The 26,224-nt window shown below is 44.3% G+C and overlaps 1 protein-coding gene across 1 annotated transcript; it reads right to left on the reverse strand.

Annotated features, from left to right (window-relative positions):
* Nucleotides 1–1,415: 1,415 nt before the first annotated feature.
* LOC132780390 (hippocalcin-like protein 4) lies at nt 1,416–24,705 on the reverse strand. Its single transcript, XM_060784068.2, has 4 exons — nt 24,500–24,705; nt 7,768–7,937; nt 6,523–6,738; nt 1,416–3,422 (listed from the first exon to the last, which is right to left on the reverse strand). Exons 2-4 carry the CDS (start codon nt 7,927–7,929, stop codon nt 3,225–3,227), a joined length of 576 nt encoding a protein of 191 aa, XP_060640051.2. The 5' UTR covers nt 7,930–7,937; nt 24,500–24,705; the 3' UTR covers nt 1,416–3,224.
* Between the last annotated feature and the right edge of the window lie 1,519 nt (nt 24,706–26,224).

Genomic DNA, 26,224 nt, shown 5'->3' on the forward strand with positions numbered 1-26,224 from the left:
ACCGAGGAGCTGGTAGCGATGAAGTGAAGGAAGAGGGAACTAGAGAGTGTGTGGCATTCAGATCCAAGCGAGCCAAATCGAACACGGTTTGTGTCCTTTTTAAGGACATATGCCGCGGCAATAAAAGCTGTAAAGAAATCCTTCTTTGCAGCTGCTATTGCATCTGCTAAGAACCATCCGGCAGAGCTGTTTTGAGTTGTCAGAGGCCTTTTAAATCCCACCACTCAGAGTGGGAACCTGACAACGTGGCAGCTCGCTGTGAAGCTTTTGCTTGGTTCTTCGCAGACAAAGTCGCTTTGATCCGCTCTGGCCTGGACACCATGTTAACGGCAGTCTCTGTGGATGTAACTGGAGCACCTGCTTGTCCAGTTTTGATGGATTCATTTCAATTGGTGAAACCCAAGTATGTGGACAAGATACTTGGAGGAATGAGGCCAACCACATGCATCCTGGACCCCTACCCATCCTGGCTTCTAAAGGAGGCCAGAGGGGGGTTGGCTGAGGGGTTAAGGTAGTGGTTAATGCCTCCCTTCGGGAAGGCAAGATTCCAGCGAGCTTAAAACAAGCTATAATAAAACTGCTGTTGAAAAAACCATCACTGGACCCCACTAAATTCGACAACTTTCGGCCAGTTTCCAATCTCCCCTTTTTGGGTAAAGTATTGGTATGTGTGGTGGCTTCACAACTCCAGGTATTCTTGGAAGATACGGATTATCTGGATTCGGCACAGTCTGGTTTCAGATTGGGACATGGAACTGAGACAGTCTTGGTCGCCTTAGTGGATGATCTGTGCCGGGAACTCGACAGGGGGAGTGTGTCCCTGTTGGTGCTGCTGGACTCAGCGGCCTTCGATACCGTTGACCACGGTATCATTCTGGGACGCCTCGCAGGAATGGGCCTTGGAGGTACTGTTTTGCAGTGGCTCCGGTCATTCCTCAAGGGTCGATCTCAGAAGATGTTACTGGGAGACACCTGTTCAACCCCACAACCTTTGTCTTGTGGGGTTCCTCAGGGCTCAATATTGTCTCCCATGTTGTTTAACATCTACATGAAGCCTCTGGGGGAGATCATCCGGAGTTTCGGGGTACGGTGTCATCTGTACGCAGATGACGTCCAACTCTGTCACTCCTTTCCACCGCTACTAAGGAGGCTGTCCAAGTCCTGAACCGATGCCTGGCCGCTGTGACTGTCTGGATGAGGGCAAACAAATTGAAATTGAATCCAGACAAGACAGAGGTACTCCTGGTCAATCGTAAGGCCGAACAGGTCATAGGGTTACAGCCCGTGTTGGACGGGGTCACACTCCCACTGAAGACACAGGTTCGCAGCCTGGGTGTGATCCTGGATTCGTCGCTGAGCCTGGAACCTCAGGTTTCAGCGGTGACCAGGGGAGCATTTGCACAGTTAAAGCTTGTGCGCCAGCTGCACCCGTACCTTGGGAAGTCTGACTTGGCCATGGTAGTCCACGCTCTAGTTACATCTCGTCTAGACTACTGCAACGCTCTCTACGTGGGGTTGCCTTTGAAGACTGTTCGGAAGCTTCAATTGGTTCGGCAGTCATGATACTAACAGGAGCGACGTTCAGGGAGCATACAACTCCTCTGTTGCGCCAGCTCCACTGGCTGCCAATTTGCTACCGGGCACAATTCGAAGTGCTGGCGTTGGCCTATAAAGCCCTAAACGGTTCTGGCCCAAGTTACCTATCCGAACACATCTCTGCCTACGAACCCACTAGGACTTTAAGATCTTCTGGGGAGGCCCTGCTCTTGATCCCGCCAGAAACTCAGGCACAGTTGGCGGGGACGAGGGACAGGGCCTTCTCAGTGGTGGCCCCTCGGCTGTGGAACGCCCTCCCCAAAGACATGCTCCTGAAATGCTCCCTCATTAATGGCATTTCGGAAGAAAGTAAAAACCTGACTATTTGAACAGGCGTTTGAATAAGAAGTGCAATGAATTACAATGAATCATAGGAAATCGGAATAACGGATGACGAACTTGGATTGTGATTTCAGTTATGAGACGCTAATGAGTCACTTATTGATGTTGATTGATGTTTACTGATGTTAATTGCTTAGTGTATTATTGCCTTAATTGTTTTCATATGGTCTATATGTTGTTAGCATTGAATTTTTGCTGCTGTTTGTTTCTTGTTAAGCACTCTGAGTCGCCTAAGGGCTGAGAAGAGCGGTATACAAATAAAGTAAATAAATAAATAATAATAAATTATCCAACGTTCTGCCAGCCCGTTTGTGTTGAACAAGCGAGACTCTACAATATTCTCTTAGGTTGGAAACCCTTTTGAAATCCCCAAGTCTGCCTCCTTGGCTGAGAATGGAAGAAAAGGCCTCCCCCCATCGGACCCTTAAAGTGTAGTGTCACCATGCATCCCCAGCCCTTTAAAATAGCACATTTCCCTCCCCCCGGTGCGTAAACGTACAGATTTACAGATCAAGGTTGCATTATCAGAAGAAGCCAATGCGGAAAATGATCCTCTTTGCAATTCTTTGCATATGCCATGAGATATCTCCGATATACTATTTATATTATTCATTCCACTGATTCTGACTTAGAAGCAACAGCATCAGCATGAGTCCAAAGAGGAAACACTTTGTTTGGACCTTATGGAAAGCTAGAGGAACACCCCATTGCCAGAGGAAAAGAAACAATGTGCTTCCGCCAAAGCAAAAAAGAATGGGAGGAAGAAGGTTTTAAAGGGTCCTGGGGTAGAAGGGACGATTCAGGAATGCAAAAAGGGATATTAAAATCCCCATCTGAAGATAATGCTAGAGGGTCAAGAGATGCACCATAATACAGCAAGCGACAGCTGAGCTTAAGGAGAGCTGGTTTTCGGGGTTGCAAGACCTTGCGGATCATTGCATAATGGGTCATGGATTTTGGCAGGCCGTCAAACAGGTAGATTTGGAAGAGGGTCTTGGGAATGTCTGAGGATGGCAAGGGGAAAAGAAGAAGGGTCTAGGAAGGGATGGAAAGTGCAGGAAGGGGAACCCACTCTGACAGACCCATGTGACTCTCCATTCCCCAAAAGATAGAGCCTTATCAATGTTGGGGAGCTTCTCGAGGGACTTGTTTTGGACCTAGAAGACGATGCAGATGAGGCCCCTCCTGCCTCCAAGAATGAGGCCTGCAGCTCCAAGGAGGAGGAAGATGGACGGATGGATTGGAAATACAAAGCTGGGGGGGGGGGGGCAGCAGTTGAAGTTCCTCTACTTCTGCATGTCGCACTGCAACAGCAGGACGATGGAGGGGTCACTCTTGGCCGCTTCCTTGAACTCCTCCAGGCTGATCTGGTCATCCTTGTCTTTGTCCATTTTGGTGAAGATCTTGTCCACACGCTGCTGCGGGGTCAGGCCGTCTTGGTTCATCCTCATCATGATGACAGTGCCTACCATCTTGTAGATGGCCTAAAAGAGAGGAGGGGGACCGTTAAAGGATGACCAAGTTGGCCAAAGGGCTGAAAACTGTGATGATGGAGAGCTTGGAGTGCTTTGAATGTGATTTTCCTGTTTCTTGGCAGGGGATTGGACTGGATGGTCCATGATGTCTCTTCTAACTCTATGATTGTATGATCTATACTGTTCAATTAAGGCAGTTTGACACCACTTGACTACCATGGCTCAATGTGATGGGATCCTGGGAGCGGCTGTTCTAAAAGGCCAGATTATAAATAATAAGGTAAAGGTAAAGGTAAAGGTTTTCCCTTGACATTAAGTCAAGTCATGTCTGACTGTGGGGGGTGGTGCTCATCTCCATTTCTAAGCCGAATAGCCAACTTTGTCCATAGACACCGCCAAAATCATGTGGCCAGCATGACTGCATGAAACGCTATTACCTTTCCACCAGAGTGGTTCCTATTTATCTACTCATATTTGCATATTCGAACTGCTAGGTTGGTAGAAGCTGGGGCTAGCACTGGGAGCTCACCCCGCTCTCTGGATTCAAACCACTGACCTTTCAGTCAGAAGCTCAGCAGTTTAACCCACTGCACCACTGAGGGCTCCAACTCTAAATACTATAAATAATACTAATACTAATAACACTATGTAACACATTGTTTGTTCCTGGGCTATAAATATTATTTCCTAATTGGTTCTATCATAAAAACATGGAAAAATGTATTGTTGAAGGCTTTCATGGCCAGAATCACTGGGTTGGTGTAAGTTTTTCAGGCTATATGGCCATGTTCCAGAAGTATTCTTTCCTGACATTTTGCCTGCATCTATGGCAGGCATCATCAGAGGTTGTGAGGTCCTCATTGCAACCAGATAAACTCAATATTGTGAACTAATATGGAACGGCTTAATGATGCAAATGGACATGGGTTTAAACTCAGAAGTCAGAAGTCATTGATTTAAATAGTTTTAAATTGTTTTTATATGCATTTTATTATGTGATTTAGCCTGTTTAAAACAATGTAAACTATTTATTAGGGCTGGTCAATTCGTTTCGTTAATTCGTAATTCGTTAAAAAATTCGTTAATTTTTGAATTACGAAAAGATTACAAAACCTTTTTTTAACCTGGAAGTGTTTTTAAATATCGAAACGGCAGGCTCCAAAAAATTTTGTATTTCCGTCCATTTCGGAAATACGTAAGATGGCCGCCTGCCGATGCTTGCTGGGAGCTCTCCTCTCTCGGCGCCGGCTGAGCAAGCGAGCGAGAGGGCGAGCGAGAGGGGCGAGCGAGCGGCGAGCGAGAGGGGCGAGCGAGCGGCGAGCGAGTGGCGAGCGAGAAGGCCCGCCAGAGTGAGTGCCTGCCTTCCCTCCTTAATAATAATTTTAATTTCTCCTCCCTATTCTACTAAATTAATAATTAAATTTAAAAAATATTTTAAAAATATTGGAAAAAAAGAGCGCCATCTTTACAAAATGTTTTGTAAATATTTACGAAATTTCGTAAATACCGAACTTTTTTTTTTGAAAATTTTGTAATTATTTTAAATATCAAAACAAAAAAAAACCCAATTACAAATCGATTTTAGAAACAAATTTTTGCGTTGTTACCCAGGCCTACTATTTATGTATGTTCAGCATCTAATTGTTGCCAGTCTGTATGCCGCCCTGAGTCGCCTTCGGGCTGAAAGGGTGGGATAAAAGTATGGTAAAGAAAATAAATAAATAAATAAATAAACTCTCATCACGGTTTGAGGCAGGATGTAACAAAAGATATCAGCATCAAATACAGGCAGTCCCCGTTTTACAAACATCCAACTGGATCCTAGTTAAGAATGGGGCTGAGGAGAACAGGAAGTGAGAGAAATCTGCCCATAAGATGGGAAATCCACTACTCAAAAAATTATTTATCATGGAGGAAAGAGGTCTCCACTGAAGCTTTCCCTCCAATTCTTGCTTCCACAACAAGACAAATTTTGCAAAACGCAATGATCACAGAGACAGAAAGTGATGTGAAAACTTCTGAAGAGGGGTACAGACTGGAAAGGAAACACCACAGGTGTGTTAACACTTCCCCATTCTCTCCAAAGCATGAGAGAATGGGGAACTTAGACATAAAATATATGGCTGGAGTTAGACTTTAAAATGTACCTGTTCTGACTTACAAACGAATTCAACTTAAGAACAAATCTACGGAACCTATCTTGTTCATAACTTGGGAACTACCCATACATAAAAAGAAATCCCAGGGTTTCATAGCATTGAGTCTTGGCAGTTAAAATGATGGCAAACAGCAATAATTCCACCTTGTAAATACATATACATAAAGACTAACAATAAGTATAGGCGCACTCTTGGATAACTGAGCTTGTCTGGAGAGATGATGGAGAAGGGACAATGGAAATAAATGTGTGAAGTGGGAGGATATTCTTTTTGGGTTGGACCTGATCCAATGATTTCAAGTAGCCAGAAAAACAATTCTGATTAAACATTAGGAGGAACATCTTGATGGTAAGAGTTGTTTGCATGAAATAGGATTCCTTAGAAGGTTAGCAAGATGCCTCCTAGAATGACAGAATCATAGAGCTGGAAAGACCACGTTGGCCATCTAGTCCAACCCCTTTCAATGCCATCAAAGCCCTCCTGACAGATGGCCACTAGCCTCTGCTTAAAAATCTCCAGAGAATGAGATGGCCAATGGGTATTGCTAACCACTGTCCATAGAATCATAGAATAATAGAGTTGGAGGAGACCATGTAAGTCATCTAGTTCAACCCCCTTCTGTCATGCTGAAAAGCACAATCAAAGCACCCCTGACAGACTGCCATTGAGACTCTGTTTAAAAGCCTCTAAAGAAGGATCTTCCCCCCGCACTTCAACCATTCTGGATACTTGTGAATGGATTTGGATGGGCTGCTTGGGCTTGCTGTGATTGTAGGAGCCCCAATTGGCTTCAGCACCTTGGAAAGCTCCTTCAAGGTGCAGACTACAACCTGGGGATAGTTTTAGAGTGATTGTAAGCCCTCCTGTTTTTCCAAAGGGCACCTAATCTACATCATGGAATGGATCCACACTGAATCAGACCCGGTTCCCGGAGCAGATGGCCGTTGTACCTCAATGATCTCCAACATCTCCAGGCGGGTGATCTTGCCATCACCATCCAAGTCGTACATCTCGAAGGCCCAGTTCAGCTTCTGCTCAAAGCTGCCCCGCGAAGTGACCGAAAGGGCACAGATGAACTCTCGGAAGTCGATGGTGCCATCACCGTTCTTGTCAAAGGTTCTGAAAGCGTGCTGTGCGAACTTGGAAGCATCACCGTAAGGAAAGAACTGCCAGGAGAGAAGAGCGGAGAGCAAGAAACATCACAAGGAGGGACGCGGAGAGAAGGACAGGAACTGGCATGGAAACACAGGCTGCAGCTACACTGTGGAATGCATATGGTTTGATACTACTTCAACTACCATGGTTCAGTCTTATGGGATCCTGAGAATTTTACAAGCTTTCTTTACCAAATCACAAACTCCCAGAATTCTCTCACATTGAGCTATGGCAGTTCAAGTGGTGCCAAACTGCATTCCTTCTACAGTGTGTATGCACTCTCCATCTTCAAGGAGTACAAATCACGAGGCTTGGAACAGGGGCATCTCCACTGTAGGATTAATATATTTTGGCACCACTTTGATTGCCTTGGCTCAATACTATGGAATCATGGGATTTGCAGTTTGGTCAGGATCCAAACAGCAGTTTGATGAGGGCCCCCTGGTGGCGCTCCACCAGGGAGCTACAGAACTTGCTGACGGCCAGGGAGCGGGGTTAGGCCAAGCTTCTGCCAACCTAGCAGTTCAAAAACATGCAAATTTGAATAGATCAATAGGTACTGCCTTGGGGGGAAGGTAATGGTGCTCCATGCAGTCATGCCAGCCACATGACCTTGGAGGCATCTACGGACAATGCCGGCTTTTTGGCTTAAAAATGGAGAAGAGCACCAGCCCCCAGAGTTGGACATGACTAGACTTAATGTCAGGGGAAACCTTTACCTTTACCTTAAAGGCTCTGGAAATTTTGGGCACAGAAGGTCAAAAGTTTGCAAAACTACAGTTCCCAGGATGGCATAGAATTGAACCATGGCAGCTAAAGTGACATCAAACGACATCCATTTCACAGGACAGATGCACCCTGAGGAGAGAATGTGGCATCATAGCATTGAGCCATGACACAAAGTGGGGTCAAACCACATTCATTTTCAAAAGTGTTGGTGCATCTTTCGCTCAATGGGGTCCATTCCCCATTCTGATGTGAATCCCCCCTTTCCTCCCCACACAGAGAGTGGCCCTCCGACCCTCATTGGGCCACTTTACCTTGATGTAGAGCTGCTGGAACTCCTCCAGGTTGAGGATCCCTGTGGGGCAGTCCTTCAGGAAGCCCTTGTACCACTGCTTCAGCTCCTGCTCATTGAACTCCGTGCTCCTCACCAGGTCGTCCAACATCTCTGGAGCCAGCTTGCTGTTGTGCTTGCCCATTGCTGGATCTGCAAGTATCCATGTATCATTATTTAAAAATAAAAAAATAACACTCTGTAACACGATTTTTGTTCCTGGGTTATAAATGTCATTTCCTAATTAGTTCTATCATAAAAACATGAAAAAAGTTTATTAGAATGCAAAAACTTTGTCTTTGCAGGAGGGAAATTCTGCAGCGTATTTTGCTATAGCAGTGTTTCTCTACCTTCCGAATGCTGCAACCTCTTAATACAGCTCCTCAATTTGTGGTGACCCCCATTCATAAAATTATTTGTGCTGCTACTTCACAACTCTAATTTTGCTACTGCTATGAATTGTCATGTGAATATCTGATATGCAGGATGCATGTTCATTAATTGACCAAATTTGGCACAAATAGCTGATGTGCCCAAATTTGAGTTCTGGTGGGATTGGGGCAAGGGATTGATATTGTCATTTGGGAGTTATTGTTGCTGGGATTTATAGTTCACCTACAATCAAAGAGCATTCTGAACTCTACCTATGATGGAATTGAACCAAACTTGGCACACAGAACTCCCATGACCAAGAGAAAATACTGGAAGGGTTTGGTGAGCATTGACCTTGAGTTTTGGAGTTGTAGTTCACCTACATCTAGAGAGCACTGTGAACTCAAACAATGATGGATCTGGACCAAACTTGGCATGAATACTCAATATGCCCAAATGTGGACACTGATGGACTTTGGGGAAAATAGACCTTAAAATTTGGGAGTTGTAGTTGCTGGGATTTATATTCACGTACACTCAAAGAGCATTCTGAACCCCACCAATGTAAGGATTGGGCCAGACTTCCCACACAGAACTCCCATGACCAATGGAAAATACTGTGCTTTCTAATGGTCTTTGGTGATCCCTCTGATACTCCCTAGCGAACCCCCCCCCCAGGTATCCCAACCCCCAGGTTGAGAAACACTGTGCTATAATAATAATAATAGTAGTAGTAGTAGTAGTAGTAGTAAAACTTTATTTATATTCCACCCTATCTCCACAAAGGGACTCAGGGTGGATTCCAAACATAAAAGGCAAACATAGGGTCATTCCATGCCAAGTGGTTTAAGCCTTCCCACCATCATGTCTCCAATTTTGTTCAAATTTTAGCTGTTCTGCCAGTCAGATGTTAAACTAAGTTTCCCAAAATTTGAGGTCTCTAACTTCAATAACTGCTGATCTAGAACCTGTTATCTGAAGGGTAGTCAGTCAGCGTGCACACAACATTATTGGTTGTTAAGACACAATAGTTGTTGGATTCCAGAATGTTGGGAGCATCTAAACTTGCAGAAACTTAAACTAGCTTAAGCGGCTGAGGGGGAAAAAGAAGGGGCCTGGGGCTGTTAGGAATTGTGGGAATTGGAGTCCAAAACACCTAAAGGGCCAAAATTTTCCCATGCCTGGTGTAGATGCACCCAGACACCTTTAAGGGGCATTTCAATATCAGAAGAACTGTTTGTGTTTCATGTCATTTCCTTATCACTCCTACAGCTCTTTTCCTCTCAAAATAGCAGCAAGCCCTGTTTTTCTCATCAGCAGGCGAGGACCTTTTTTTATTATTGAACACTTTGGGGAATTGATCATTTTTACAAGAAAGGGGTGTCTTTTTTTAATTGTGTGCTGTGCTGCTTTTCTTCTTGGCTTCAGATTCATGTTATAAATCAGTGTTTCTCAACCTGGGGGGCTAGGTTGCGAGGAGGGTGTCAGAGGGGTCACTAAAGACAATCAGAAAACACTGTATTTCTGTTGGTCAGGGGATTCTGTGTGGGAAGTTTGGTTCAATTCTATCATTGGTGGGGTTCAGAATGCTCTTTGAGTGTAGGCGAACTATAAATTCCAGCAACTACAACTCCCAAATTTTAAGGTATATTTTCCCAAATTCCATCAGTGTCCACATTTGGGCATATTGAGGATTCGTGCAAAGTTTGGTCCAGATTCATCATTGTTTGAGTCCACAGTGCTCTCTGTTTGTAGTTGAACTACAATTCCAAAACTCAAGATCAATGCCTACCAAGCCCTTTTAGTATTTTCTCTTGGTCATGGGAGTTCTGTGTGCCAAGTTTGGTTCAATTCCATCATTGGTGGTGTTCAGAATGCTCTTTGAGTGTAGGCAAACTATAAATCCCAGGAACTACAACTCCCAAATGACAAAATCAAACCACCTCCCAACCCCACCATTATTCAAATTTGGGCATATCAGGTATTTGTGCCAAATTTGGTCCAGTGAATGAAAATACATTCTGCATATCAAATATTTTCATGACGATTCATAACAGTAGCAAAGTTACAGTTATGAAGTAGCAATGAAAATAATGTTATGGTTGGGGGTCACCACAATATGAGGAAATATTTTAATGGGTCACAGCATTAGGTAGGTTGAGAACCACTATTATAAATTATTCTGAATGACAGGTGTAATTCTATACAAACTGCAGCATTTAAATATGATTTTGAACAATGGTAGGTAAGGTTTTTCCCTTGACATTAAGTCTCGTTGTGTCCGACTCTGGGGGTGGTGCTCAACTCCCTTTCTAAGACAAAGAGCTGGTGTTGTCCATAGACATCTCCAAGGTCATGTGGCCAGCATGACTGCATGGAGTGCCGTTACCTTCCTGATGGAGTGGTACCTATTGATCTGCTCATACTTGCATGTTTTTGAACTGCTAGGTCGGCAGAAGCTGGGGCTAACGACTGGAGCTCACCCTGCTCCCCAGATTTGAACCACCAAGTTCAACCGCTCAGCAGTTTAACCTGCTGTGCCACCAGGGTAGCTCCTTTTATTTCATAAGTTACATGAGTGGTCTGTCAGGCTGAAGTGCAACTCTGAAAGGTTGGCAACAAATGGATAGAAATCTATGAATCTCAGGTGAAAATGGGCCATTCGGGGAGCCTCCACACTGTAGAATTAATGCAGTTTTGACACCACTTTAACTGACACACCTCAATGCTATGGAATCTTAAGAGGTATAGTTTGACCTTCTCATGAGCAGCTAAAGTGGTGTCAAACTGCATTAATTCTATAATGTAGATGCACCACTAGTCTTGCATTCAAGCAGTAAAGCCATTACAATAAAGATGATAATGCAGCATATCTTTTTCATAAACAACTATGGCTTCCTGCTGCCTGGGCTTCCTTTTTTAGCTTCCTGCCGGAAGCTGTGTTCCAATTGTCCCTGCAAATTTCCTTTTTTTGGAGATCCAAAAAATGACCTATTTTGAGCTATGATACATTTATATAAGGATAGGCCGCCTTCGATGCGTGGCCACTTGCTGGCTATCTCGAATGAACAGGCATCTCCATTTGGGGTATCTATATGAAGGGTGAGATGGAGAAAGAAGGGGTCATCCTCTAGTCCCCCTCCATCCCTGTTACCTATGGCAACCGGTGCTGTGGTTGCCGTGGCAACAGCGGTCCTCTGATTGTCTCTAGCATCCGCATCAGTGCATCCCTGGAGCTACCAGCCATGTCTTTCATCCCTCTGCGTCTCCTTAAATTCACAGACTTTGTATAATCAATTCCCCCCAAAAATACATGCCCAGAACAAACAAATAAACAATATCCTCTCTCTTGCTTTGAGAAAGAGAGAATACAACCCGTCGTTACTGAAACCAGAGTTGTTGTTTGTCCCCCCTCCCCGCAAGCAATGGAAAACGTCTGTCATTTTCGTCATGTCTGTATCTTGTGTACTTTGTGTCTCCATTGGCCATTGGAAGCTGAAGGTGGCATCCCTATTTTGTAAGTCTGGTTGCTGGGGCCATGCGCCTTGGAGGGAATCCTATAACAACTGGGGAATACCCAGTTCATCTATTAACCGTATTCCTTAACATCTAATTTGACTCACGGTGCTGGGCTAGAGGATACAGTGGTCCCAGTATAAAGGGCAAGCCTAATTTGTAAGTGAGCCTTAGTCAATAGGAAAAGGGTATCCTGAATTATTATTGGAATGTTGTGAGTTTTCTGGGTTGTATGGCCATGTTCCAGAAGCATTCTCTCCTTTTTCGCCTGTATCTATGGCAGGCATCCTCAGAGGTTGTGAGGTCTGTTGGAAACTAGGAAAATGGGGTTTATATATCTGTAGAATGATTTCCATTCTTGTATGTTTGAGTAGGTGTGAATGTTTTAATTGGCTACCTTGATTAGTATTTGATGGCCTAGCAGTTTCAAGGTCTGGCTTCTTACTGCCTGATGGAATCCTTTATTGGGAGGTGGCCAATTGAAACATTCACACCTACCTCAAACAGACTTCTTTCTCCCACCCTGGACATTCCACAGATATAAAAACCTCATTTTCCTAGTTTCCAACACACCTGTCAACCTCTGAGGATGCCTGCCATAGATGTGGGTGAAACATCGGGAGATAATGCTTCTGGAACATGGCCATACAGCCTAGAAAACTCACAACAATCCAGTGATTCTGGCCATGAAAGCCTTCAATAATACAAATTATGGGTCTGGAGGAACCTCTTGCAGGCTTAGAGACATAAAACTAGGCATGTGATTTGTGCTAAGAGTCAAATTAATGGTGGCTCCCAGATATCCATATGGCAGTGGATCCACTCTGGGTTTGAATCTGAACTTTGAATTCTCTGCTGAAGGTTCAAAAAGAGTTTCTAAGTTAAGGTTCAGCACCATGGATAACCCCCTTGGAATTCAGACTAAAACCCGGAGTGGATTCACCGTTCCCTAACTGCTTTTATTCAATTCTGTTATGGTTCATTGTAAGCGTCCTCGGTGGTGCAGGAGGTTAAACTGCTGAGCTGCTGAACTTGCTGACTGAAAGGTTGGTGGTTTGAATTTGGGGAGTGGGGAGAGCTCCTAGCTCCAGCTTCTGCCAACCTAGCAGTTTGAAAACATGCAAATATGAGTAGGTCAATAGGTACCACTTCTGCGGGAAGGTAACGCTCTCCATGCAGTCATGCTGGCCACATGACCTTGGAGGTGTCTATGGACAATGCCAGCTCTTAGGCTTAGAAATTGAGATGAGCACCAACTCCCAATGTCAGGGTAAACCTTTCACTTTATTTTAAACTGGCCTTTATTGAGTCTGCTTTGAAATATATTTAGTCTTTTAATGTTATGGGTATTGATTGATGTGACTGTAGACTGCCTTGACATCCTTAGAGAGATACCTTTCTGAAAAGGTAAATAACTGGGAAACACTCCACCAATCCAAATGCGGAGTCAGTTTTGCAAAATTATCTAACAGTGCAAGAGACAGACACCTATTAGGAGGCATCTACACTGTAAAATGAATGCAATTTGATACCACTTTAACTGCGATAGTTTAATGCTATGGAACCCTGGAATTTGTAGATTGGAAAGGCACCAACTCTATTTGGCAGAAAAAGCTGAAGATCTTGTACACCACAGGTCCCAGGATCCCATAGCATTGAGCCATCACAAAGTGGTGTCAAACTGGATCAGAATTACAGTGTAGATGCACCCCAGACCACCATAACTACTTTTCAAGTTCTCCTTACCTTGCTATTGCTTTGCATGCATTAAATCCTCTCTGCAACAATCCACAATAGCTCTCCGAAAAGCTACAACTGGGAAAGGAAGGTCGTCCACAAATATAACCCAGATGTGCAAAAGTTTATAGTTCAGAAGAAGGCATGCCTCTCTTTGCAGCATGTGAGTTTCAGACATTTGCCTCTTTTTCTGGCTTTCTTTCTGTGGCAGGGAAATTTCTTTGCATATGAGGACAGAAAACCATTGTAAAAGGACCAGCCTTTGCATTTTGCATTTGCAAAAGGATGAGGAATGGGACTGCAAAGAAAGTGGCTTTTCACATGGAGGTGACACCAATTTTAGTAATACCTCATTGATCCTCTGTCTCCCCACTTTTTCAGCTACTTTTGAAATGCTCCAGTTTCTCTCTTTGCCTCCCACTATGTCCAGGAACGAATGAAGTTTGGCATCACTTTAACTATTGGATCCTCAAAGTTGTCATTTGGGGAGCACTCTTTGGCAGAGAAGGATAAATAAAGACCTTCCAGAACTAGAACTCCCAAGATCCCATAGCATGGAGCCAAGGCAGTTAAAATGATGCCAAACTGCATTAATGCTACAGTGTGGATGCATCTGTTGCCTGTTGAAAGAAAGAAAGAAGCTTGAACAAACCCTAGACCCCAGGACTGAGCAAAGTTTTCCACTTTTGTAAATGGAGGGCAAGGAAAGGATCTCCTGGTTCTTTCAAAATTGGACTGAAAGGGTACAAAATGAGGCTACAAGGCTGCTTTATTTCAGGACATGAGACTTTATTTCAGGATAAGAGATGCCATTTTTAAACCTCCAGCAGCTGCAAAGCAATCCTAGCAATTCCCAAAGAAGCAGAATGCCATCTTTGAACTATCTCCATAGTTCACAGTCTTAGCACTGTATGCCAATCCCACATACAAGGACATCTTTGTATAAGGAATACAGTGCTAAGACTGTGAACTATGGGGTTGCTGCCTTGGGGAGTTGGTGAGATAGTAGGTGCATCTATTCCAGGCATGGGCAAACTTTCTAACTTAGAGGCCACATGCTAGCAATGCCTACTAAGAGGACTGGCTGCCTGGTGATGGAACGAAAGAAGGGAAGGAGGAAGGAAGGAAAGAGAAGGAAGGATGAAAGAGAGGAAGTAAAGGATGGAAGAAGAAAGAGAGAGGTAAGGGAAGGAGGGAGGTAAGAAGTAAAGATAGAAGGAAGGAAGGAAAGACAAAAGGGAAGGAAGGATAAAAGGGTGGAAGGGAAGGATGGAAGGAAGGGAAGGAGGAAGGAAAAAGATAAGGAAGGGAGGGAGGAAAAGAAGGATGGAAGGAAGGGAAGAGCAAAGGAAGGAAAAACAAAAGGGAAGGAAGGACAAAAGGGTGGAAGATAAGGATGGATGGAAGGAAAAGAGGGAGGGAGGAAGGAAGAAAAAGATGGAAGGGAAGGAGGAAGGAAAAAGAGAAGGAAAGAAGGATGTAAGGGTGGAAGATAAAAATGGAAGGAAAGGAAGGAAAGAGGGAGGAAAAAGATGAACAGAGGAAGGGAGGAAGGAAGAGAAAGATGGAAGGGAAGGAAAGAGAGAGAGAAGGAAGGAAAGACAAAAGGGAAGGAAGGACAAAGGGATGGAAGATAAGGATGGAAGGAAAGGAGGAAGGGAGGGAGGAAGGGAAAGATGGAAGGAAGGAAATGAAGAAGGAAAGACAAAAGGAAGGAAGGAAGGAAAGAAAGAATGGAAAGATGGAAGGGATGAAGGGAAGGAGGAAGGAAAGAGAGAAGGAAAGAAGGATGAAAGTATGGAAGATAAGGATGGGAGGAAAGGAAAGTGGAAGGAAAAAGATGAATGGAAGAAGGGAGGAAGGAAGAAAAAGATGGAAGGAAGGAAGGAAGGAAGGAAGGAAGGAAGGAAGGAAGGGAGGGAGGGAGGGAGGGAGGGAGGGAAGGAAGAAGGAGAGAGAGAACAAAGGATGAAAGGGTGGAAGGGAATTGATGATGGGAGAAAGAGGAAGAGAGGAAGGGAAGAAAGAGAGAAGGAAAGACAAAAGGGAAAGTAGGATGTAGAAAGAGGGAGAGAGGGAAGGAGAGAGGAATGAGGGAAGGATGAAGGGTTGGAAGAAAGGAGTGAGGGAGAAAAAGGGAGGCAGGAAAGGGAGGGAGTAGGGAAAGAGAAAAGAAAGAGAGAAGGAAGTGCCATCGAGGGCATCCCAGGCCCCTGCCTTGAAGCTGCTGTGACTAGCAGCAGGGAGTTCCACAGTTCCTGGATGCAAAGATTGGGCCAAACTGATGAAATGTGCCCCAACAGCAAGCTCAACTAGGGACTCAACACAGCCCTGTGCTCTCTCTTTTCACTTCCCTACCAAGCCCCAACTTTGTAACAGATCCCCAAATAAAGATTAATGAAATTGCAACTTTGAATTCTCTAGCATGATACTTTGTGTCTCTTCTTGGCTGAAACTATCCCAGTGCATGAAACTAACCCTTTCCAGGCCGCAGGAGACTGCAGACCTGACTGGATTGCCTTCCTGGCGTTCTGGGGAGGTCGAATCTGCGCTCCCCTAAACCGCAGATACAGAAACCCCCAGGGGCCCCTGTATCTGCGAGATGGCGGATCACCTCCATTTTGGTGGCATATTTTTCCTGGCTTAATTCTAGCACTATCTGCTATCTCACTTTTTTTGCATTTCGGGCTTCTACGCCTGGGGAATAATCATTTAAGTTTTAGAAATATATTTTACAAGAAACAGCTGATTGTCAAAAAGTCGGCTCCGGTTGCTGCTGCACTGCTGCTTTTCACCATTCCATCGCCTCTGTCAGGCCCCGGCCCTGAACACTTGGTGCGGCTACCTCATGAGGCTCTCGGGGAAGAGCCTGGCCTCGGGGCTCCAGTCCTTGGAGGGAGTTATAGTTTCCCAAAGACCAACTCGATTTTGGCGCTGCTAGAATCCATTCCTGGGCTCAGTGGAGGTCATCAGGCACCCTTTTGTGACTGTTGGACTTTCTTCAATTTCCTTTTAGCTCTAAATAACTCATTTTCACATCTGGACTTCCCCAGTATGAACTATAGACACATGTTCTATTAAAATTATTATTTTAATCAATTTCTCTGGTGGGCAGAGGTTGGGAAGGGATGTTTGATATGAATTTCCGTGGATTCCTATATTTCCCCATGTATTTTCCCTTATTTTTGCCCTGGCACCCAACCCATTGCCCGTTTGCCTCCCTCTTGGGGAAAACTCATCAAGGAAACTGCCAGCTGTGTTGAAAAGGCAATCAGCAATCACAATAAGAACCCTTATCATGATATTCGTGCATGGAACCATAATCTGAGGGTCTTCTGTTCAGTTTTGGAGTTGGGCCACTGAACAAAGGATCTCATTTGTCATCTTTGGTCACATCACACTGGGGGGAGGAAGACCCCAGTAAGGTCTTTCCCCCCGAAACTGTTTTTCTTTCAAAACTTGACACAACAAACATTCACCCCAGCCTTTTCATTGTGTCATATCTAATGGCGACAGGAAGACCCGGATTAGGCAATCAACAAGACCCATCAAAAGACAATAGGCTGGGCATCCGTCGCAGACCAAATTTCTCGGGCTCCGGGCCCCAAGCCATGAAATCCATTAATCCACTCACCAGCCCATTTTTCTTCCTCGTCCTGCCTCCCTTCTCCTGATTCGCTAAGATGTTGAGGCGGTAGGAGCTCTCCCATTGGTTCCTGCACAGTGGAGGAGCTCCATGATTGGCCCTGATGCAGGGCAGGCGACCAAGCCTTCTCCCATCTGTTATCGCGTCAGCCAATCACCATCGAGCCGGCAGGAGGGCGGAGGGTGGGAATTTTGAAACTTCTCTATAAACCCTATAAAAATATCTCTGATCTTTGTAATGGCATGCTCTGTAGGCGAATGATTGCTACATTGCATTTTTTCAGCTGAATCGCTAATTAGAACACCTTGGTGCTGCTTCTTCAACTTTGGTGAGATTTATTTTGAATTTTTAATTTAATAAAATTGCTTAAATCAGGCTTCTCTAGCTCACCAAAGTAGCGATCCCTCTTTGGTGGGATCCCAGGGTCCCTCCTCCTAGGGAAGACCCTCCTAAAGTTCTTACCAACTTCAGAAGGAAGGATAGGATGGTGTAAGAGAGGAGGGCCTGAGAAAAGAGACCATGGGGCTACATTCGGCCCCTGGGCCTGGGTTTGCTCATACCTGATCCATACTGTAGGATGAATGCAGTTTGACCCTACTTGAACAGCCACAATTGCATATTGTGCAAGCCTGAGAATTGTAGTTTGGTGACTCTACAGGCCTTGGAGGAAGATTCAGAAGAAGTAGAGGACAAAATTTGGAATATATTTTTTAAGGATATAAAAATGAAAGAAATTAAGAGAATAAAAAACCCAATGTTGAGAAATGTGATAGGAATTTGGAATAGATACAAGGAAATATTATTATCAGAAAATTCGATACTAACACCAATAATAATGGCTATAAAAATTCCCCAAAAATTTTATAAACACATTAGATAAAAAATTAAGAGAGAAGAATATTGGAGATTGGATAAAAGCAAATATAAGGAAAGAAACTATGAGAGAATCTAGAGATATTAAACTCTCATGGTTCCATTGCTTACAATTAGAGCAATGGTTCAAGAATTGGATAAAAAATAATGGGGAAGGAGGCAAACTTACACAAGTTGAACAAATGATACAAAAAAGAAAGAGCTACAGGAGGATACCACAAGCTGAAAGGAATAACTAGCAAATTGTATAAGATAATAATCGATATTAAGGAGAAAAAAATAAAGGACGTAACATTAAGAGGGATATGGAAGGAAGACCTAGGGATTAGAATAAAAGAAGAGGATTGGGTACAATTATGGGATCAAAGATATTTAAAGAACTTATCAATACGTGTTAAAGAAAATTATTACAAATTGGTTTGCAAATGGTACTTAACACCAGTAAAGATATCAAATATTAATAGGAATACCACAAAAAATTGTTGGAGAAGTTGCTAGGAGGTGGGTACATATATACATATGTGGTGGCAATGTAAATATGTAAATGAATTTTGGGGGAAGGTATTTGGTGAGATAGAAGCTATAATGGATATGAAGCTAGGGAAAAGTGCAAGCATTGCATTGTTGTCACTATATAATATTAAGAAATTTAAAAAAAAACAGAGAAAGATGCAATAGATAACATGTTAACTGCAGCAAGATTACTGATAGTGAAGAATTGGAAAGGTAAAATAAATATATCAATTGAAGAATGGTATAAAGAATTATGGAAAATAGCAATAAATGATAAATTGACATGTAGGTTAGGAAAGGGGTATAGAAGGAAAACGATTTTGATAACGTTTGGGGAAAATTTATTGAGAATGGCTTAAAAGAAGTAGATGGGAAATTACCTCCACAAGAAGAAATGGTATTTTGGAAAGAGAATGCAAATTGAAGTGGCTCGGAAGGCGGGGGGCACAGAGGTGGGGTGGGGGAAGTATACAAGATATATATACACCTATGGTTGATGTACCGAATTGAGGATAGAATATAAGAGTATTGAAGGTATTGATGTATCGATGTATTCTAAGAAAACCAATAAAATATATTTTTTAAAAGTAAAACTCCCAGGAGTCCATAGTATCAAGCCATGCCATCTAAAGGAGAGTTCAACTGCATTCATTCTACAGTGTGGATGTTCTCCTTCTCTTGCCAAGTGAGCCCAAGGAAGAAACCCCAAAAGCCATATTTAGGGCCATTTATTTGTGTGTGTTTGAGAGAGAGAAAGATTATTTGGCTTCTGGTTCCCTTTCGAGTCTTGACAAGCCCTGTCTCTGAATGTCAGACAGAGGCCAGGTTGGTATGTTCAGGCTTTGTAATTATTTGCTCTCGCAAACGAGAATGAATAATTTGCACACATTTTCAGAGACCAGGATTTCTGCACACACTGAACATGAAACATTCATATGCACTGCAATATTTATTTATTTATTTCGGGCATTTCTACCCCGCCCTTCTCAACCCCTGAGGGGGGACTCAGGGCGGCTACAAAGGCACAATTCGATGCCAGCATAAACATAACAATGGATAAAACATGTAAACAGCAATTATAACAATTAAAACAGTCAGTATATACATAAAAATAAATAACAAGAGTGTGGATCATTGTGGCCAGATCTGACTTCCCAAGGTACGGGCGCAACTGGTGCACAAGTTTTAATTGTGCAAAATCTCTCCCGGCCACTGCTGAGACCTGGGGTTTCAAGCTCAGCGATGAATCCAGGATCACTCCCAAGCTGCGAACCTGTGTCTTCAGGGGCAGTGTAACCCCATCTAACATAGGCTGTAACCCTATGCCCTGTTTGGCCTTACGACTGACCAGTAGGACCTCTGTCTTGTCTGGATTCAGTTTCAATTTGTTAGCTCTCATCCAGTCCGACACAGCAGCCAAGCACCGGTTCAAGGTCTCGACAGTCTCCTTGGTGACAGGCGGAAAGGAGTGACAGATTTGGACATCATCTGCATAGAGATAACACCTCAGTCCGAAATCCGGATGATCTCCCCCAGCAGCTTCATGTAGATGTTAAACAACATCGGGGACAGAATTGAACCCTGTTGGACTTCACACAACAAGGGTTGTGGGGCCGAACAGGTGTCACCCAGTAACACCTTCTGGGACCGTCCCTCAAGAAAGGACTGGAGCCACTGCAGAGCAGTACCCCCAAGTCCCATATCTATGAGGCGTTCCAGAAGGATACCATGGTTGACGGTATCGAAGGCCGCTGAGAGGTCCAGCAGAACTAACAGGGACACATTCCCCCTGTCCAGTTCCCGGCGAAGATCATCTACCAAGGCGACCAAGGCTGTCTCAGGTCCATGTCCCGGCCTAAATCCAGACTGTGCCGGATCTAGATAATCAATGTCTACCAGAAATCCCTGGAGTTGTGTTGCCACCACACGTTCCATGATTTGGCCCAAGTATGGGAAATTGGAAACTGGCCGATAATTGTCTAATTGAGTGTGGTCCAGTGATGGTTTTTTCAACAGCGGTTTTATGATAGCTTGTTTTAAGCTCGCTGGAAACCTACCCTCCTGTAAGGAGGCATTAACCACCACCTTCACCCACTCTGCCAAACCCCCTCTGGCTTCTTTTATCAGCCAGGATGGGCAGGGGTCTAGGATGCATGTGGTAGGTCTCACTTCTCCAAAGATCCTGTCCACATCCTCAAGCTGAACCAATTGAAATGAATCCAATAAAACTGAACAAGCAGATGCTCGTCCTCAGAGACTGCTGTTAATATGGCGTCGAAATCGGACCGAATCAGCACAACTTTATCTGCAAAGAATCAAGCAAAAGCTTCACAACGAGCCACCGAGTCATCAGGGATCTCGCTTTCGGCAGATTTAACAGACCCCTGACAACTCGGAAAAGTTCAGCTGGACTATTCTTCGCAGATGCAAAATTGGCAGCAATAGATGATTTTTGTGCCACTGCTATTGCCACATCGTAGGACCTTAGAAAGGCATTCAGATGTGTTTGAGCTGATTTGGTAGGTCTCTGGCGCCACGCGCGCTCTAGCCACCTCTTCTTTTGCTTCATCGCTGCCAGCTCCTCAGTAAACCAAGGGGCAGGTTTAGCTCGGTTACTCGAAAAGGGGTGTTCTGGAGCGATTGTATCAATTGCCCTAGTCGTCTCACTGTCCCAGTGGGAGACCAAAGCATTGACAGAATCACTAGCCAAGGAGGTGGGAAACTCCCCAAGAGCCATCAAGAAGCCATTTGGATCCATAAGTCTCCTGGGGCGGACCATTCTAATGGGCCCACCACCCCTGCGGAGGTTATGAGGCACAGAAAGTCTAAACCTAATCAGGTGGTGATCAGTCCATGGCAATGGAGCGATGGTCAGCTCCTCCACCCCATCACCTTCCTCCCATCCCTGCATGAAAACCAAATCCAGTGTGTCCGGCACTATGGGTGGGACCAGATACTAATTGGGACAGGCCCATGGTTGCCATGATGGCCATGAAGTCCTGAGCCACCCCTGACAGAGAGGTCTCAGTATGGACATTGAAATCTCCCAAGACTAAAAGCCGTTGGGAGTTCAACGCCAAGTCCGACACCACTCCTGCTAGCTCAGGTAAGGAGACTGTTTCCTCTATGTAGGAAACGTGTTTTGTGCAGAAAAATGTCATCTTTTTTGCAGGGAGCACGTCTCCTGTGCCATTTCCTTCCTGTTTTCTGTACCAAAACAAGGGTTCTTTGCATTAAATCTCCCCTTCTCATTCTTCCTCTGCAAACCTGTCTCTTGCTTGACCCAAGGTAAGTTTGGTTCAAAAGTAGGGAAGGTAGACAATAGCAATGTCAACATTTGGGGCACATATACACTGAAGAATTAATGAAGTTTGACACCCTTTAACTACCATGGACTGGTGGGAATTGCAGTTTTGCAAGGTCTTCACTTTTTTCTACCAAAGAGTGGCAGTACCTCACTAAACTGCAAGTCTTATGGTTCCATAGTGTTGAGCCACGTCAGTTCAAATGGGTATCATCTACAGCGTAGATGCACCCTTAGGAAAAGTACAACTTCCTGGGTCCCATAGTCTTGAGCCTTGGCAGTCCAAGTGGTGCTAAACTGCATTAAATTTATAGTGTAGACCAGTGGTTGTCAACCTTCCTGATGCCACTAGCCATTAATACAATTCCTCATGCTGTGATGACCCCTAAACATAAAATTATTTTCGTTACTGTTTCAGAACTGTAATTTTGTTACTGTTATCTGATAGGCAGGATATATTTTTATTCACTGGACCAAATCTGGCACAAATACCCGATACTGGTGGGGTTTGGGGAGGTAGATTGATTTTGTCATTTGGGAGTTGTAGTTGCTGGGATTTATAGTTCACTGACAATCAAAGAGATTCTGCACTACACCAACAATAGAATTGAACCAAACTTGGCACACAGAACTCCAATGATCAACAGAAAATAATGGAAGGGTTTGGTGGGCATTGACCTTGAGTTTTGAAGTTATAGTTCACCTACATCCAGAGAGCACTGTGGATTCAAACAGTAATAGATCTGGACCAAACGTGGCACAAATCCTCAATATGCCCAAATGTGAACACTGGTGGAGTTTGGGGAAAATATACCTTGACATTTGGGAGTTGTAGTTTCTGGGATTTATAGTTCGCTTACAATCAAGGAGCATTCTGAACCTCACCAATGATAGAATTGGGCCAAACTTCCCACAAAGAACTCGCATGACCAACAGAAAATACATTTTCTGATTATCTTTGGTGACCTCTCTGACACTCCCTTATGACCCCAAAAGGAGTCCCGACCCCCAAGTTGGGAAACGTTGGTGTAGATGAATTCTGTTTGATCAGCTCTGAAGCCATGATAATTCCCAAATCTGAGTCGAGAACATTGGAAACCATTGCTGTTGGATCACGTTCCAAGCCATGCCATTTTGTCTTTTGTGCAGCTGCCTTCCTCTCTGCCATGATTCTGTTTCACGTGTTCTGTTGCTTCCTTGGAACAACTCACCAGGCCTGGTACCCCATTCGCATGCTCATTCTTTGGCTTGCACCAGGAGAGAGGTTATTGCATTGTTCTAATGCACAGCACTGATAGTGTACATCTCACTTTGTCCAATATTCCTCAGAGGGAGATTTCCCAAGGAAGAGGAACACCATTCCTTTCGGTTAGCAATGAGCAGATTGGTAACTATTCCTTCCTTTTGGTTTGGAGCGATCACATTTGTCAATAGTCTTTCCTGGTCAGACCTGTAGTCTTTATCTTTGGTTTGGAATGGTTAGATTCGTAAATATTCATTTCTTTTGGTCTGGAATGGAGAAATTTGTTCTTTCCTCTTTTTGGAATTCATAAATAGTCTTTCCTCTTGAATAGAAATGGTTGGATTTGTAAATATATTCCTTCTAAGGCAGAAGGGTCTTTTCATCCCAAGGAAAAGGCACCCATGTTTTGAGCGTCACGTTTTCTAGCGGAAGCCCATCCAGATCTATTTGAAGGCTTTGCTCTGCCCCTTTCCTTAGGAAACTGTCCCTTCATTGATTTCAAGCAAAGGGCAAGCAATGCAAAAGAAGACAGGATTTTGTTGGAAGGTACAGATTTTGCCATCAAAACTAAGCAAATGTGCAGTTGTTATGAGTCTAGAATAGGGGGTTGTCTCTGTTTTGATGTAGGCAGTGGTAGGAATTGGCACAAAATAGGCATGCAACCCATATTGTGCCTTTTTTGGAGAGCATTAGAGGCTCTTCCCTCCTGTTTTCCCCCATCTGCTCATTCCCAAAGGCAGGAATTGGCTCCCTCCTCCTTGATGGCAGCTATGGAGATTTTCTTGAGACCAGGCAGTGAATGAATGCATCAAAACCATTTCCCATTTTGGAAGAAGGCTGGATTTAAAGGGCACTCGCCATAAGGAAAGGGCAAGGGTTACAAAGAGGGGCCGCATGTGAAAGGGAGAGAAGAACATAGCATCTCATCTGAGTGCATTGCATTCCCAGCCCACTCCTAGAATGTAGGATGGAAGCATCAACATACATGTATTTCTGGGCATGTGCAGAGTTCTTTCCTTCGCATTGAACAATCCAGTGGCGTCTACCTGCCATAGATGAGGGTGAGAACAAGACTTCTGGCAATATAGAAGTCTTAAAACATATACAGTTGTGAAGCCTTCCTTCTGTTTAAGGAAGGACCCCTTTCCTTGTCTTATTTGAGCAAGTGGGTCTGGCACCATTGATGTCTGAATGACCCCAGATAGCCATGTGTCATCAATATGGTGCCATAAGGTTTTGGGTTGACTTTGAAAGAGTTTTCTTAGCTGCTTCGACTCTCTTTTGAGAGAGGAAATTGTAATTATTATTATTATGTTGACGATAATAATAATAATAATAATAATAATAATAATAATCCCCTGACAAAGGGCACAATCATATGAAATGCCAACTAAACAACAAGGGCAGTATAAGACTGTGCCAAAGAGAACACAGGTCTTTGTCTAATCAAATGGTACTTCCTCCCAAAGCCCATCACTCCATGGACAGGTGAATCCCAGAATGCCACTTACCCTGGAGGGTCTGGGCAGGTGAGAATGGGAGAAGCCGGAGGAGGTGGAGGGGCCCCTAAGCCAGCCACCAGGCGATGCTGCTGCCTTGCTCTCTTCCTTCTGTCTCTCTCTGTCTGTCTCTCACTGCCTTTGCCACCTTCTCGCTCTGCCTCTGATTCCTGCTCTCCGCCTGGCGCCTCTTTCCTCAGCATCTCCCCCTCCTCACTGGCAGAAGGAGGGCCTGGCTGCCCTGTCTCTCGCTCTCATTGGCTGTGAAGGGTGCCACTCACTGTACTTATTGTTTTGGCCAGACCTCACCTGGAATCAGACTGTGTCCAGTTCTGGGCACCACAGTGCAAGAAGGAGGTGGATAGGATTGACCGACCGCGGCCAAAAAGGGCTGTCAAAAGGTCTGGAAACCATGAATGCCTATGAGGTTTGGCTTAGGAAGCTGGAGATGTTTAGCTTGGAAAAGAGAAGGCTAAAAAAAGTGTCATTTAGCCATGTTTTCTGCGGCTTCGGAGACTAGGACACAATGGAACAATGGGTTCAACAGGAAAAGAGATTTCATTAGTAAGAACTTGTATTGTCGAAGGCTTTCATGGCCGGAATTACTGGGTTGTTATGGGTTTTCTGGGCTGTATGGCCATGTTCCAGAAGCATTGTCTCCTGACATTTCACCTGTATCTATGGCAGGATTCTCAGATGTTGTGACCTCCCAACAACCCATTAGTAAGAACTTCCTAATGGTAATGAAGCCGAGCATGCCCCCCCCCCCCAATAAGGGATAGTAACTTAAAGTTTTCCAAGGGCCAAGGACAAGTCTGCAGGACTCCCTTGACTGGCTCAGTGAAATCCTTTGGACCTTTCCTGTTATGAATTATAAGCATATGGTTCCTGCAACATCAACCCTATATAGATTTTCCTTTGTGCTAGTGGCCTTCCCTTGACCTTTTTCATTCCCTTCCAAGGACACAAACATTTATGCATGATTTTCCTTGTGGCTGAGGCTTTCCCCTTGACCTTTTTTTCCTCTTCCCTTTCCTTATCCCCCCAGAGATCCACCCAGGAAACTGCAGAGCTCCAGACATTCCAAAGACCCCAATCCACAATTTCCTTTGCATGAAAAATAAACTGACAGGCAGCTTTGTTCTCGGAGGATTGCCCAACAATGCTGCTTGCCCCCTGGCAGACCCCTAATCATTTTTCTACCTGGAGTTCAGGGGACCCTCGAAAAGCCCCCACCTTCACACTGGTTGATTTAACTAACTTCCCACTAAGGAACATTCACCCCAGTTTTGCTTTCATTGTCCTCATGTCTGCTGGCTAGTAAAATCCAGATTTTCCTTTACACATGTTGATTCATTCCAATCAAAGCACAATAGATCAGGCTAGCTTGAGACTCCCTGGAGCTTCCTGATTAGTCCAGAGGCGCCGGGGGTGGGAGGGCCGCCTCCCAGCTGTTTGCCCATTGCCCAATCACAGTGGAGGGCAGCAGGCAAGCCGGGGCAGGAAGTTTGAACTCTGCAACTTTGAATTTACTATAAATGTGGCTGTATCAAATGTATTTCTTTATGCTCTGCTGGTGAATGATTGCAGCTCTGCATCCTTTTCAGCTGGATCGCTAAATAAACCTCGATGGCTTTTCTTCAACCTTGGTGAGATTTATTTGGGAAAAATCAGGGAAACTTCTGGGCCTTTCTCCTTTTTCACTTGCCAAGGGTTTCGGACTCTCTATTTGGTGGG

Source organism: Anolis sagrei, chromosome Y (genome assembly GCF_037176765.1).
Source record: "Anolis sagrei isolate rAnoSag1 chromosome Y, rAnoSag1.mat, whole genome shotgun sequence".
Lineage (NCBI taxonomy): Eukaryota > Metazoa > Chordata > Lepidosauria > Squamata > Dactyloidae > Anolis > Anolis sagrei.

Bases quoted from the DNA above. Each gene is read 5' to 3' on its own strand.
- LOC132780390 (XM_060784068.2), bottom strand. From the start codon at position 7,929: ATGGGCAAGCACAACAGCAAGCTGGCTCCAGAGATGTTGGACGACCTG. The intron at 6,739-7,767 runs GTAAAGTGGCCC...CTCTCCTGGCAG, and splicing joins TCCAGCAGCTCTACATCAAG to TTCTTTCCTTACGGTGATGC. The intron at 3,423-6,522 runs GTACAACGGCCA...CCTCTCTTTTAG, and splicing joins AGATGTTGGAGATCATTGAG to GCCATCTACAAGATGGTAGG.